The 13,983-nt window shown below is 43.0% G+C and overlaps 1 protein-coding gene across 1 annotated transcript in view; it reads left to right on the forward strand.

Annotated features, from left to right (window-relative positions):
* The first annotated feature begins 7,627 nt into the window (after positions 1-7,627).
* CFAP36 (cilia and flagella associated protein 36) overlaps positions 7,628-13,983 on the forward strand; it is a 41,551-nt gene continuing 35,195 nt past the window's right edge. Inside the window, exons 1-2 of the mRNA XM_084829283.1 lie at positions 7,628-7,790; positions 12,195-12,259. Coding sequence (XP_084685409.1) covers positions 7,670-7,790; positions 12,195-12,259 — 186 coding nt within the window. The 5' untranslated portion in view covers positions 7,628-7,669. The remainder of the gene's footprint in view (positions 7,791-12,194; positions 12,260-13,983) is intronic.

Genomic DNA, 13,983 nt, shown 5'->3' on the forward strand with positions numbered 1-13,983 from the left:
ACATCTTTCAAAGTATTGTATCTATATCTACAGTCAGAAATATTGGAACAGGGTAAAGAAATACTTTACCATATACAGTCAGGGCCAGAAATATTGGAACAAGGATAACTGTTTTGGCAGTTGGCCTCTGTACACCACCACATTGAAGTTGAAAGGAAACACACCCAGATGGGAGCGAAGTCAGGACTGTCAGCTGTAATTCAAGGGGTTTGACAAAAGTGGGGCACTAACCATTCAGGAAGTACAGCCAGTGGCATACACACACCCCCATCGTTGGTGGCTCATAAGTAATGGAACAAACCAACATCATTCCATACTTAAGGATCGCCTTTAATACCTGGATGAAAATCCTCTGCAGTCAATGACTGCCTGAAGTCTGGAACCCATGGACATGACCAAATGCTGAGTGTCCTCCCTTGAGATGCTTTGCCAGGCCTTTACTGCAGCTGCCTTCAGCTGCTGCTTGTTTGTGGGTCTTTCTGCCTTCAGTCTTCTCTTCAGTAAGTGAAAAGCATGCTCTATTGGGTTGAGATCAGGTGACTGACTTAGCCAGTGAAGAACATCCCACTTCTTTGCCTTGAGAAACTCTGGCTGTATGTTTTTGCGTCATTATCCATCTGCAATATGAAGCGGCGTCCTATCAGTTTGGCAGCATTCGGCTGAATCTGAGCAGAAAGTATAGCCCTGTACACTTCAGAATTCATCCTGCTGCTTTTATCAGCAGTCAGGTCATCAATAAACACCAGTGGCCTGGTTCCATTGGCAGCCATACATGCCCATGCCATAACACTGCCTCCACCATGTTTGACGGATGATGTGATATGCTTTGGATCATGAGCTGTTCCTTTCGTTCTCCAGACTTTTCTCTTCTCATCATTCTGGTACAAGTTAATCTTGGTTTCATCAGTCCAAAGAATCTTATTCCAGAACTGGGCAGGTTTTTTTAGGTGTTTGCTGGCAAAGTCTAATCTGGCCTTTCTGCTCTTGAGCGTTACCAGTGGTTTGCACCTTTTTGTGAAGCCTCTGTATTTACATTCATAAAGCCGTCTCTTGACTGTAGATGTTGACAATGACATGCCTACCTCTGCAAGAGCGTTCTTGACCTGGCTAGATGTGGTGAAAGGGTTCCTCTTCACCATGAGCAGAATTCTGCGGTCATCCTCTTTAGTTGTCTTCCGTGGTCTGCCAGGCCTTTTGCTGTTGCTGAGCTTGCCAGTTAATTCCTTCTTTTTCAGGATATTCCACTGTTGTATTGGCCACTCCCACTGTTTTTGCTATCTCTCTGATGGGTTTATTTTGTTTCCTCAGCCTAATGATGGCCTCCTTCACTTGCATGGACACCTCTTTGGACCTCATGTTGGGAGTTCCAGTGAACAGCTACCAAATGCAAATGTAACACTCAGAACCACCTCCAGGCCTTTTCTCTGCTTGATCGGTCATGGGGTACCCAGGAAACAGGCCACACCTGGCCATGCAGCTGCTTGTCAGCCATTTGTTCCATTACTTATGAGCCACCAACAATGGGGGGCGGGTGTATGCAACTGGCTGTACTTCCTGAATGGTTAGTGCTCCACTTTTGTCAAACCCCTTGAATTACAGCTGAAAGTCCTGACTTCGCTCCCATCTGGGTGTGTTTCCTTTCAACTTCAATGTGGTGGTGTACAGAGGCCAACTGCCAAAACAGTTATCCTTGTTCCAATATTTCTGGCCCTGACTGTATATGGTAAAGCATTTCTTTACCCCATTTTACTGCAAGTCACAGATCTGTGCACATTTGTTCTTCAAGGATCAAAGATCTCACTGGATTAACTTTATTGCCCCACCTGCCCATTTTGAAGCAAAGGAAGGAGAGTGGAAAATAAAATTTAAAAATTGCCAGGAGAATGAACTGAGAGAAGCAAGTCTGAGAATAAAGAGCGAGATGAATGCAAAACCAAAGCAAAATATATTTCAGAAGAGGCCATTGTAATATAAGTTACTAAAGTCTTGCATTAGCGAGGACTGAAAGAATTGAGCTCTGATGTTTCCTTCAATTTTTGTAGCTACAGACCTGAACTGGACAATAAGCATACCTAAAGAAAACTGTGCATTTCTTTGGTAGCTATTTAAGTTGTTAGGAAGGTAGATTCTAGCTTGTATTCCTGTGTATACCAGTAGAACACAATGGCCATGCCCAGAAAAAAAATCAGCACATGCTGGGAGATTGTCCTTTATATCCCTATACCTCAATGTGTCAATATCCCTATTAACATTTTTCAAGGCTAGGATTGTCTGAACACTAAATGTTAAAAACAAAAACTTTATTTATTTAAAGCATTTTTACCTTGCTCCCAGAGTCCCTTACATAACATCAATAACAAACAAGATGGTCTCTGCCCTCTGCCTTATAATCTGAAAGACACAACACAAAAGGAAAAAGAGAAGAGGCAAACAAGCAAACTCAAGCACTGGTTCTTACAGTTAATGAAGTTCTTATAAGGGCAAGTTTGACTGGAAACAGTTCAGGGTGAACTCTGCTGCAACCAGGTAGAATGGCAGCTGAAAGATTTAGTATTAGGGTGCCGTAAATATATTCATTAAGTGCCATGAAATGGTGAAAATCTGGCCTAGCCTGTATCTTCCAGACTAAACATAGTCAGTTAGCAAAACATGTTTGTAGATTCCAGTTCATGGTGCTGGAACAGTAATCTCACGCGATTTTCCATTTAGCCACACTTCCGCCATTTCATGATTTAGAAACTTCTTCATCTGACCTTCAGAAAAAATGCAAAATGTAGCAGGATATTTTAAGTGATATTGTAAGTTCATTTGTTTTGCCATATTTTTCGCCTTGGTAAATTGCCCTCTTTTATCAGCAATTTCTTTGATGTAATCTGGAAATAGCATAACTTTATCTTGTTTCCAAAAAAGGTTTCCAGCCTCTCTTGCCAAACGCAGGATATAATTTTTTGTGGAGATTCTTGCAAATTGGACTATAATAATATAACCAGTCCCTTTGGCATTTGACACATGGAATACCTGCTCAATATCAAATGAATAATCAGATGGCACAGGGAGTATCTCATGCAGGAACTTATCATCAAAAGTAGACAGATTTACATCAGTAGGTAAATATTTAATACCAATAATACGTACATTTGCCCTGCGTGCGAACACCTCCAGTTGAGAAATTGTTGAAAAAAGCTTGCGACATAGTTTCATTCCCTGCCAGCCGATCTTGCAACTCGTTAACCTTTGTCTCCATTTTTTGCCAAGAAGTGTTAATTAAATCCACAGTCCCTTGCAGGGCAGTGATGGAATTTTAGATGGTATCCAGCCTCTTTGCAAATTGCAAAGACGTTTTTATCAAAGCAAGTAACTCCTCCGTATCTCCACTTCTCGAAGCCTTTGCCAAGGGAGGTGTGCGGGGTGGATGGGTGGAGATCCTTTTTTTCACCTTAGTGTAATCATCCTTCTCTTCAAACAAATCTTGCAGGTCCTCAAATATTATTGATATTTCTTAATCCATTCCTCAGTTGTTGTTGGAGTTTCTTAATCCAAAAACTACAATGGAGCACGTCAGCCCTAGTTTCTCCTAATTAATTAGGAGGTTCAAACAGCTTTGAGCGATGATTAAGCTCTGGCAGAGTACAGCTCCCCTGCTACCATGCCAAGAGAGCTGTTCTTCCAAAACTTTATCCAGACCTGCTCCCGCCTCCCCTTTTAATTGCAGGGGAGAGATAAAAAGGTTTTTCAACCTTTTAAAAAGCTGTTTGAGATACCGTCCCATGAAGACCCCACGGGAAGCTGCTACGGCGACATTGTCCTTGCTTATGTTATTTTGGAAAACACCATGTACACAACCACCACCACCACCAGATAAGAATCGCTACTGAATTGTGGCTTCTTTCAATCTATTAGAATGTGGCTCAGTTCCAAATTATGAAAATCACTTTATCCTTGAGCAGGTGGTGGCCAACAAGCTCCAAACTCTCTTGGATGAGACCGATTATCTGGATCCATTTTAGGCAGGGTTCAGGCTGGGTTTTGGCACAGAAACAGGCTTGGTTGCCCTGTATGATGACCTATGTTAAAAGAGAGACAGGGGGAGCGTGACTTTGTTAATTCTCCTGATCTCTTGGTCACTTCTGATACCATCAAACATGGTATCCTTCTGAGACTATTGAGTTGAGAGTGGGGGATGCAGCATTGCAGTGGTTTTGGTCCTACTTGGATAGTCGGCTCCAGAAGGTGGTGCTTGGGGATATTGCTTGGCCCAGTGGATTCTCCAGTATGGGTTGGTTTTGTCCCATATCCTATTTAACATCTACATGAAACCACTGAGTATGGTAATCCGGAGCTTTGGAATGCTTTGTCATCAGTACGCTGATGACATGCTCCTCTATTTCTTCTTTTCATCTTCACCACTTGAGGCTGTGGATGTGCTAGATTGGTGCCTGGCTGCGACAATGGATTGGATGAGGGCTAATAAACTGAAGCTCTATCCAGACAAGACTGAGAATCTGTTAGCTGGTGGTTCTTTTGACTGGATAGAGAGTGTTCAACCTGTTCTGGATAGGGTTGTACTCCCTCTGAAGGAGCAGGTTCAAAGCTTGGAGGTTCTCCTGCAGTTATCATTTTCACTTGAGGCTTGGGTGACCTCAGTGGCACAGGGTGTCTTCTACCAGCTGTCACAGCTGCCCTTGAATAGTGTTCAGAAGCTGCTGCCAGATTAATAACAGGGACCAGAATGTTTGAGCATATAATACCAATTTTGACCTACTTGCATTGGTTGCCAATATATTTCTGAGCTGGATTCAAGTGCAGGTTTTTAACCTATAAAGCCTCACACAGCTTGGGACTGCAATACCCGATGGAGTGCCTCTTCAGACATGAACCTACCTGGATATTATGATCAACATCTGAAGCCTTCCTCTGAGTGTGTCCCCGCCCCCCCAAGGGAGGCTCAGAAGGTAGCAAGAGAGAGGGCCTTCTCAGTGGTGGCCCCCCATTCTGGAATGCTCTCCCCACTAAAGTCTGCCTGGTGCCAATGCTCATCTTTTCAGTGCAAGGTTAAGACTGTCCTCTACTCCCAGGCATTTGATGGCATATAATGGGCATTTATGTCAGTGGTTTTTATCAGGTCCAGTATATTATTGTAACTGTTTTAACTGTTTAACTTGTTGTAAGTTTTGTATGTTAAAGATTTTATATTTTATTTTTATCTTGCATTTGTATTTTGTAATTTTTGTGAGTCACCCAGAGAGCTTCAGCTATTGAGAGGTATCGAAATGAATTAATAATAATAATAATAATAATCTTGAGGCAATTTTGTACCTGATTATTTCACCTTCCATTTCACCTTTACCTTCCAAACTCCAGATGGTGTGTGTAGTTGTGTGAATACTCCCAAGCCCTGCATCATTATTCCTGAGTTCATCCTAAATTAATCGATAAACATAGTTAACTTGGATATGTCCTTTGTGACCATTAATGCATGTAGGATAGAGGTGTGTGAAAAAGCCCACTAGAGAACAGGGGAACTAATGGAAAAGAGAATTAGCTCTGCTTTACATGAATAATGGCACTACTGAGAACACACAAATGTCTTGTGGTATTTCAAAGACTTAACATATTTATTTTTATTGTTGTTGAAGTGCCTGATGTTTTCTCTTACACGTCTCTCATATCTGCTCCTGTTGTATTAAAAAAGAGAATATTTTAAAGGCAGATTTTAATTGCATCTTAAGCTTTCCTAGAATAGTGTTCGCTTCATCAGATGCCTGAAGTGTTACCCACACAAACGTATGTATATTTTGTGCATGCAAAGTGCTATTTGCCAACTGAGAATAACACTTCAGGCAAAGTGGGCTTTAGGCCATTTAAGCTTATGCTCAGCTGCCACCATCATCAGCCATCCCAGCAAGGTGTACTGAGCAAGGTGAGAGGGGGAAACAGGGCAATTCCACCAGTCCACCTCTCCCTCCCTATTCCTTTTTCCTTCCGTGTTGTGTCTTTTTAGATTGTAAAAAGACACAACACACAAGGCAGGGCTGTGTTATTTTTCTCGAAACGCTGGGTTGGATGAATCACAGGTCGGAATTAAGATTGCCAGGAGAATTATCAACAACCTCAGATACGCAGATGATACCACCCTAATGGCAGAAAGCGAAGAGGATCTCAAGAGCCTCTTGTTGAGGGTGAAAGTAGAGAGTGCAAAAGCTGGTTTGAAACTCAAGATGAAAAAAACGAAGATCACGGCATCTGGCCCCATCACTTCCTGGCATATAGAAGGGGAAGAAATGGAAGCAGTGACAGATTTTAATTTTCTTGGGCTCCAAGATCACCGCAGACGGTGACTGTAGCCATGAAATTAAAAGACGCTTGCTCCTTGGGAGGAAGCTATGGCAAACCTAGACAGCATAGTAAGAAGCAGAGACATCACCTTGCCGACAAAGGTCCGCCTAATCAAAGCTATGGTTTTCCCAGTAGTGATGTATGGCTGTGAGAGCTGGACTATAAGGAAGGCTGAGCGCCGAAGAATTGATGCTTTCGAACTGTGGTGCTGGAGAAGACTCTTGCGAGTCCCCTGGACTGCAAGGAGGTCAAATCAGTCCGTCCTAAAGGAAATCAACCCTGAGTGCTCATTGGAAGGACAGATAATGAAGCTGAAGCTCCAATATTTTGGCCACCTAATGCGAAGAGAAAACTCCCTGGAAAAGACCCTGATGCTGGGAAAGATTGAAGGCCAAAGGAGAAGGGGACGGCAGAGGATGAGATGGCTGGATAGCATCACCAGTGCAATGAATATGGACTTGAGCACGCTCCGGGAGAGAGCGCAGGACAGGGAGGCCTGGCGTGCTGTGGCCCACGGGGTCACGAAGCGTCGGACACGACTGAACAACAAATGTGCGCTTCTTCGGGAGCCATTTCGGCTGAGGAGCGTGATGCTTTAAAGCACGACGACAGCGAGTCTTTCAGGTCGCACAAGATGCTTGTGTATGTTTTGCTGTAACCTCTTTGGACTTGGGCATTACTGACAGAGGATGAGACGAGGCTGCCAGCACAGGTTTCCCTTCTCTCGCCCTTGCTGGGTGAAGAGCGGAGGAGGGAACGATTGTGGGAATGAGGCGGCGGCGGGGGCCGTTACGCGCCCCCGCGACCCCGCGCGCGTTCTCTCTCAGCAGCATCGTCGCGAGCCTCGCGCGCCTCACAGTGGCGGTTGACGACGTTACCTTCCGTTTCTAACCCACACCGGAGCCCAGGCCCGCTTTTCACACAGCGGGAGGGGCAAACACCACACACAGGCACTGGCGCGTGACCGGGTTGAACACTCGGGTGGAAGGAAGGGGTGCTGCCTGCGCGCGTCTGATACGTGCACGCCCTCGAGATGCGTTCTGGAGCGCGCGCGCCTCGCCTCCTCCCCCCCCCCGCGCTCTTTTATCTCTCTGTCTATCCGTCTCCTCCCCCACCTCCCCGGCTTTATCTTCTGTGACGACGGTTGCCATAGCGACGCGAACAGAACCCTAACCGCCTCCGCGGGTTTCTCGCCTCCTTTCCCTCGCGCTCACGCGCATGCTCGCCCGGCCTCTCGCGCGCCCCCTCCCCCAAGGACTCGCCCCCGCGGTGTGGACGGCGCTGAGCGCGCGTTCGTGAGGGAGCGAAGAAAGGGGAGGGGAGGGGAGATGAGATGGCGGCCGAGGGGGAGGCGGAGGCGGAGGTGGAGTGGGTGGTAGACAGCATCGCCGGCTTCCTCCGCAGCCCCGCCTGGTCCACCCCCATCCTGGAGTTCGTGGAGCACAAGTGCGAGGGTGAGACGTGAGGAGGGGGCGGGCGGGCGTGTGAAGACCCCCCCCCGACTAACGCCACCATCACAGCCCTTACCCTCCCTGACTGCGTCTCTCCTTTGGTTATCGGCTCTCCCTCTCCCTCAGTTTTGTTTTTAAATAGAACGTGTCTGTGTGTATATAAAGAGGCCCAAGCGGCAGTTAGGGAACGGGACAGGCTGCGTAAATGAAATGCATTATTGGGCGTGATTCAGCTTAAACATCCCACTGATTTCAGCGGGGCAGATGTGCAGCCGCAACGTGTGCATGATTCCCTCCCCCCCCCCCGAATTTAGTATACATAGGATTGTAGCCCAAACCCCAAACACATAACGAATGCTTCCTGTTGAAATTAATGGAATGTAAAAGTGCGATCTATCCCTTGGTTGCATCGTGTTCGATAATAAACTTCATTTGTGTAATGTATAGTGATTATATTATTATTATTAATCTGTAGCTCCTCAGTGGATGGAAGAGACATTCTTAACTCTGTACTGAGTGTGGAGAATGTGATCCTCTCCATAACATGTATTCCCTTTGACACAGCACTTTCAGCATTGCAGTGCTAACTTTTCCAGAGGTGGATCACTCCCCCAAGCATGTGTACCCAATTTATGCTCATCTAGCTGACCAATCAGTATATTCAAGAGACCCAGTGTTAATCTTACCGATAATCACCACCCAGTCACCCCACCCACTGCCATCCTAACTCATTTAAAAACCTGCCATGTAACCCTTCTGTGCCATTTTCTTTTTCACACAGAATTGTGCAGCTGCTCAGTTGTTGTGGCATATTCAGAGGTAGCTTCTCAGAAGAGCGATATTTTGTGGCTGAGAAATGTGATTTCCACCCTGTCCCTTGCAGTTGTGAGCACTGTGAGGAATGTGGCTGTATGAATGTCACAGTCATCTGTTTGATAGTGCTCATGACATCAGTGGTCACAAAAGTGATCTCTGCCCAGTACTTGTGACAGTTTGCATTTAAAAAATATATATATACGTATATGTATTTATAAATCTTTAGAGTCTGAACACGTCCTTACTATATGGCTGAAATGCAGAAATACTAATTTAACTCTTTAGGGGTGCAATCTTATGCAGGTTTAGCCAGAGAAAAGGCCTACAATTCCCAGCATTCCCCAGCCAGCCAGTCTGGCTGGGGAATGCTGGGAGTTGTAGGCCTTTTCTCTGTCTAAACATGCATAGCATTGTGCCTTAAAAGTAGTTTCTTCCTGTCTATCCTCAATTCATGGATATTTTCTTCCTTTTTTGCGTTCTGGTGTTTTTCTACTATAGTGCAAGAAAGGCACCGTAGTGAATTGATAGAGCCCATGTTTTGCATGCAAGAAATTTCAGGTTCAGTCTTTGGTATTTTTTCAACTGGAGAAGCCAGATAGTAGAGCTAGAAAAGTCTGCTCTCTGCCTCGGACCTCGGAGAGGTGCTGGTTGGGCCAGTCAGAACTTTCTCCAAATTGGTGTCCTCCAGATATTTTGGCTACAACTCCCATCATCCTGATCACTGGCCATGCTGGCTGGGGCTAATGGCAGTTGTTGTCCAAAGCCTCTGGAGGGCACCAGGCTGGAGAAGACTTGTTATTGGCCTAGATGGGCCAGTGATCTCTGCATAGGGCAATGTATAAAAAAATAAATTTGTCCTTTCCGCTGCCACTTGGTGTCATTGACCTGCTCCATAGCATGGAATTTGCTATGTCTGTGTGCTCTGGGGACTCTAAGGAATTTGGCAGAAGCATTTAGAAAATGAATAGAATAGTGGTTGAGGTATGCTTTGCATGATTTTGTAGCTAAAGTCCCACCACACACATTGGCCTGGTTCAGATGGAAACTATAGTTCCTTGCAGCATAAATGAGCTGTTGTGAGCCTTGGATTCACACACTCCACCCTCCTCTTTTGTGTGCCAGAGAAGGAGATCAGAAGGATCCACTTCCAGCTTTAAACTAGCTACAGTTCCCTGTGATATCTGAACTCTGGCAATGGATTTGTTTAAACTCTAGTTAATGAACAAACCAAGATCTGAACTCATGGTTTAACCCTAGTTTGTTCTCACTAAATTGAATTTAAACGAACCACAGTTCCCTGAGTTTAAACATAGGTTTGTTTAAAATTAGAAGTGAAAACTTTTGATCACTTCCTGCCACACACAAAAGGGGAGAGGATATGAGGGATGAGTGTGAGAACCTAAGGCTGGTCATAGCTCATCCTGTAGTGGGAAACCATGGTTTCCTACTATGTTTGAACCAGGCTTCTGTCTCCTTTACAAAGGTCAAAGTGGGAGATGACTTTGTTAACTGTGTTCTTTCACATTATATATACCAACACATAAATTAACATTAAACACAACAAAGATGGTCTGTTCATTTTGCTATGATCCCCTGACTTCTACATAGTATTTTGGAGAATGAGGTGGCAAAATGCAAAAAGACCCTTCCTTTAGTTTAGTGCTTTAAATGGCCTCTGCAAAATGAAAAGGGAAATAATTTTTCTCACTACACATAGTGGTGTGAACGTACCCTTCCCTATACTATTAACCAGACACTTCTACAGAATTGAAAAAATGGCTGACACATGAATGGCAAGCAAAATTTTCTGCTACTGCTTGGGATTCATTGGTTAGTTTCTTCTTGACAAATCCAGGAAGAAACATGTACTCACTGTTCACTATCACTTGAAATAATTTCATAGAATTTAGGGACGCTGTTAGGAAGCTGGTTAAGTGACATCAGAATTATAGAGTGTCTTGGTTCATATGTCCTATCAAATCTTCCATACTTTAATTTGAGCTTCTCTAGCCATGTATCTTACAGAGTTTAGTAGCTTTTTTAATAGCGGCCATAGGATTGCTCCCTAAAAGTGTTACTGCAAATTTAAACACACATGGACAATCCACTTTAGGAGATCCACACATGTAAGCAGACTTCAATGCGCGTATTGCTTGCTGGATCAAGAAACATGGGTATGTTCTTTGGAATGTACACCTAGGTGTGGATTCCATGTAACTGCATTGTCTTGCTTTTAGTGTTCTGAAGTCATTAATGTTTTTCTAAGCAATGCCAGAACTGGATTGTGATTTATTTTGTAAAATTTCTAAACCACAACTTGAAAAAGACAAAATGATCTCAAAACATGATTTACAATCCTTCGCTTTTTAAGAAAATGTGGGTTGCTAGTTCCAGTTCCAGAAAGAGTTCCTCTCGTGTTAAAATCTGAAACTATGTTCCTTAGGATTGAGTCTTACATCAGGGGTTAGTTGCCAACTGCCAACCACTGACCTACAAATAATTAATAAGAAATAATTTGATTTTTATTTGTGGCTTATTTAAAAAACTGCATCGGTGTCATGCCCTGTGGAAAGGAATGACGTTTGCAACAGCATTGTGTTTTGACTATTAAAGCTAAAGTCTTAAGAGTTTTAGTGGCCATTGTTGGTGGTGGATTCTTCCCAAGAAAAATGAGGAGCTCTGTAGCCTCACAGCTGTTTAGCAGATGGCTCACTGAAGATCAGTGGGAAACAGAAGAAATCACTTACGTTTGATAGTTAGCTGGAAATATTTTGAACTGCTTCTTAAAAATATTTCTCAGTTGTTCCATTTGAAGTATGTCTTTCCCACAGGCAAGATGAAACTGCGTCTGTGATGGTCCTCCATTACCACCACTTTGTTTTATGAATGTTTTCCTTATTCAGAGTGACTGAACTGTTCAACAAAATTTTCATCATTGAACTTTTAGGAATCGTATGGATTTACATTGTTTGCAAGGACAGATTTTGTTATGCTGCAGTATGATGTTTGCCTAGGCCTGCTGCTTGAAACAATGTTCTGATTTCTTTGAAGTGAGTGAAACTAACAGCAATTTGTGAATATCTGCAATACTGATGTGTATGTGTGCGTCTGTGTGCAGATTCATTAGACTTATAAACAGTCAGGTTATGGGCTTTCCCAGATTGCATCATGATCCTATTGGGATTGCTGAAAAGGTAGACGGAGTTGTGAGTCTCAGTACTGAGGGTATTCAGGCTGAAGTGCTAGAGAGAGAGAGAGAGAGAAGGTAGATGGGAGCCACGGGAAGAAGTGACCTGAAGGGCTGAAGCTGTTAGGCAGGTAGAAGAGAAGAAAGGGGATATATCCAATTAAACTTCTAGGCTTGGAGATAATAGAGGATGTAATAAATCTGGAAGTAAGACACAATTATTTACAGCGTAGGAAATGTCTGTTTGGTGGGCCATCTAATTTTACGGGTGATAGCATGTTTTGGTTTAGATTGACTTCATCATGCTAGGAATGTAATTTGAAGATCTTTCTAGATCTATTTTGGAAACTTGTGTGTGTGTGTGTTTACATTGTAAAGAAAAATAAATTGTGCTGTCTTTTCAGTTTTTGATGACGAAGAAGAAAGCAAGTTGTCTTACACTGAGATTCATCAGGAATATAAAGCTTTGGTGAGTAGTGATCATTTTCTTTTTCTTAACCTTTAAGAAATATGCTACTGAAGCTGAAATGCTTTGTTTATCTGTTGTGGTATCTTATACATTCCTATTACAAATTTGGAGCAATAGGTGACTAGTATTTCATTGTGGAAGAACTATTACTGCCTCTAGAATTGAGTATTTGTAAAGCAAAATTTGCATTGGCCTTTAGTATTGATGCCTGTGGCTTGCTGCAGATGCTGTAGATAGAAGAAAATGCATCCCATTACTTTGTGCTGAGCCTTTACAGCCAGAACCTGACATTGCTGCAGTCATGTGATTTCAATCAAAAGCAGCTGTCCCATGTCCTTTCCTGCTTTCTTCCTGGTCAGTCAATCAATTCTATAGTAATTCTGTTCCTTTCAAATATTAAAATTATTATTCCTCCTTGCTTCTTTGAAGCATTCACTATCAGTTACTGATAGTAAACACGAGATCTTGGGAGTGAACTGCTGTTTATTTTACTTCTCCTTGAATTATGCTATAACTTTGCAAATCCAGATCCTGCTATTTCAGACTTCTTAGAATTTTTAAAAGTATGATGTGTCCCCGTCACCGCAGGGAAGTTAGCAGCAGCTAGGGATGAAATTGGAGCAGCTCCAAGAACAATTAAGAGACTTGCTGTATTCCTCTATATTTGCCCCATTCTTCTTATGGGCAATAGGTCCTCGTCTTTTGAGACTGTGTTTTGAAATTGCTTGACTGCCATTTTAAATGCAGCTGAAAAAGAGGAGATAAGTACAGACATCCTCCGATTCTAGAATCCCAGATTATATTTCCTGCAGACAACATTGCCTTCAAAATTGATTAGAGATGGCGTGCATGGGCTGGGATCAGTGAAATGTGCCAGAGTTTGGTAGCCAACTGTTATTTTCTACTAGCCAGCTGTTAAATCCAATCCCACCACAATACTAGTGTAACAATAGGATAATTTCTAGAGTAATTGGATCTTATCCACGGAATTGTATTAATAAAAGGAAAGCAATTGTAAAACTTAATTTTATTGTTTTTTGTGATAACAGGAGTTTTGACTTACAGTGAGACTTACTTCTGAGTAAACATGCATATTCCAGCATTAAAACTCCCTGGATATTGAGTTTGAAAAATGTTTTTGGGTTTTTAAAATAAATCTTTGCCCTTACATGCTACATAGCACATAAGTGGGGCAAAATATGGCATTTTTATAGTGGTGCTGTATGAGAAGCACTGGCAACCTGGCAGTATTGGGAGCTGTCTAGGACTCAAAGAAATAGATTTGGTGTAGCTCTCTGAGTATCTATCTCTCCTTGGGATGGGTTAAGAACACCCACTGGATGCAGCACTAAGTATAATAAACAAAACAACAAGTTCATCCAGTTGCAGATACCCTACAAATTATCCACTGGTACAGATAATTTCTGTTCGTAGATGACTTTGGCTGTAGTTCTGTACACACCTACTTGGAAGTAAGTCTCATTAAACTCAGTGGGACTCACTTCTGAGTAAACATGCATAGGAAGGATTGTGTGCTGTTGTAGAGGGATAGAGAGAGTAATGGATCCTAAGCAAATAACAACTTCTCCTGTACACCCAGATTTTAATAATGGCCTCATTCATTCATTGTATGATTAAGTAAATGTGAAAAGGGCACAGCAATTAAGAGACATGCTCTTGTTGTTGTTGTTCAGTCGTTCAGTCGTGTCTGACTCTTCGTGACC

This window comes from Heloderma suspectum, chromosome 1, assembly GCF_057233095.1.
Source record: "Heloderma suspectum isolate Gila_16-S chromosome 1, 16-S_ref, whole genome shotgun sequence".
Classification (NCBI taxonomy): Eukaryota; Metazoa; Chordata; class Lepidosauria; order Squamata; family Helodermatidae; genus Heloderma; species Heloderma suspectum.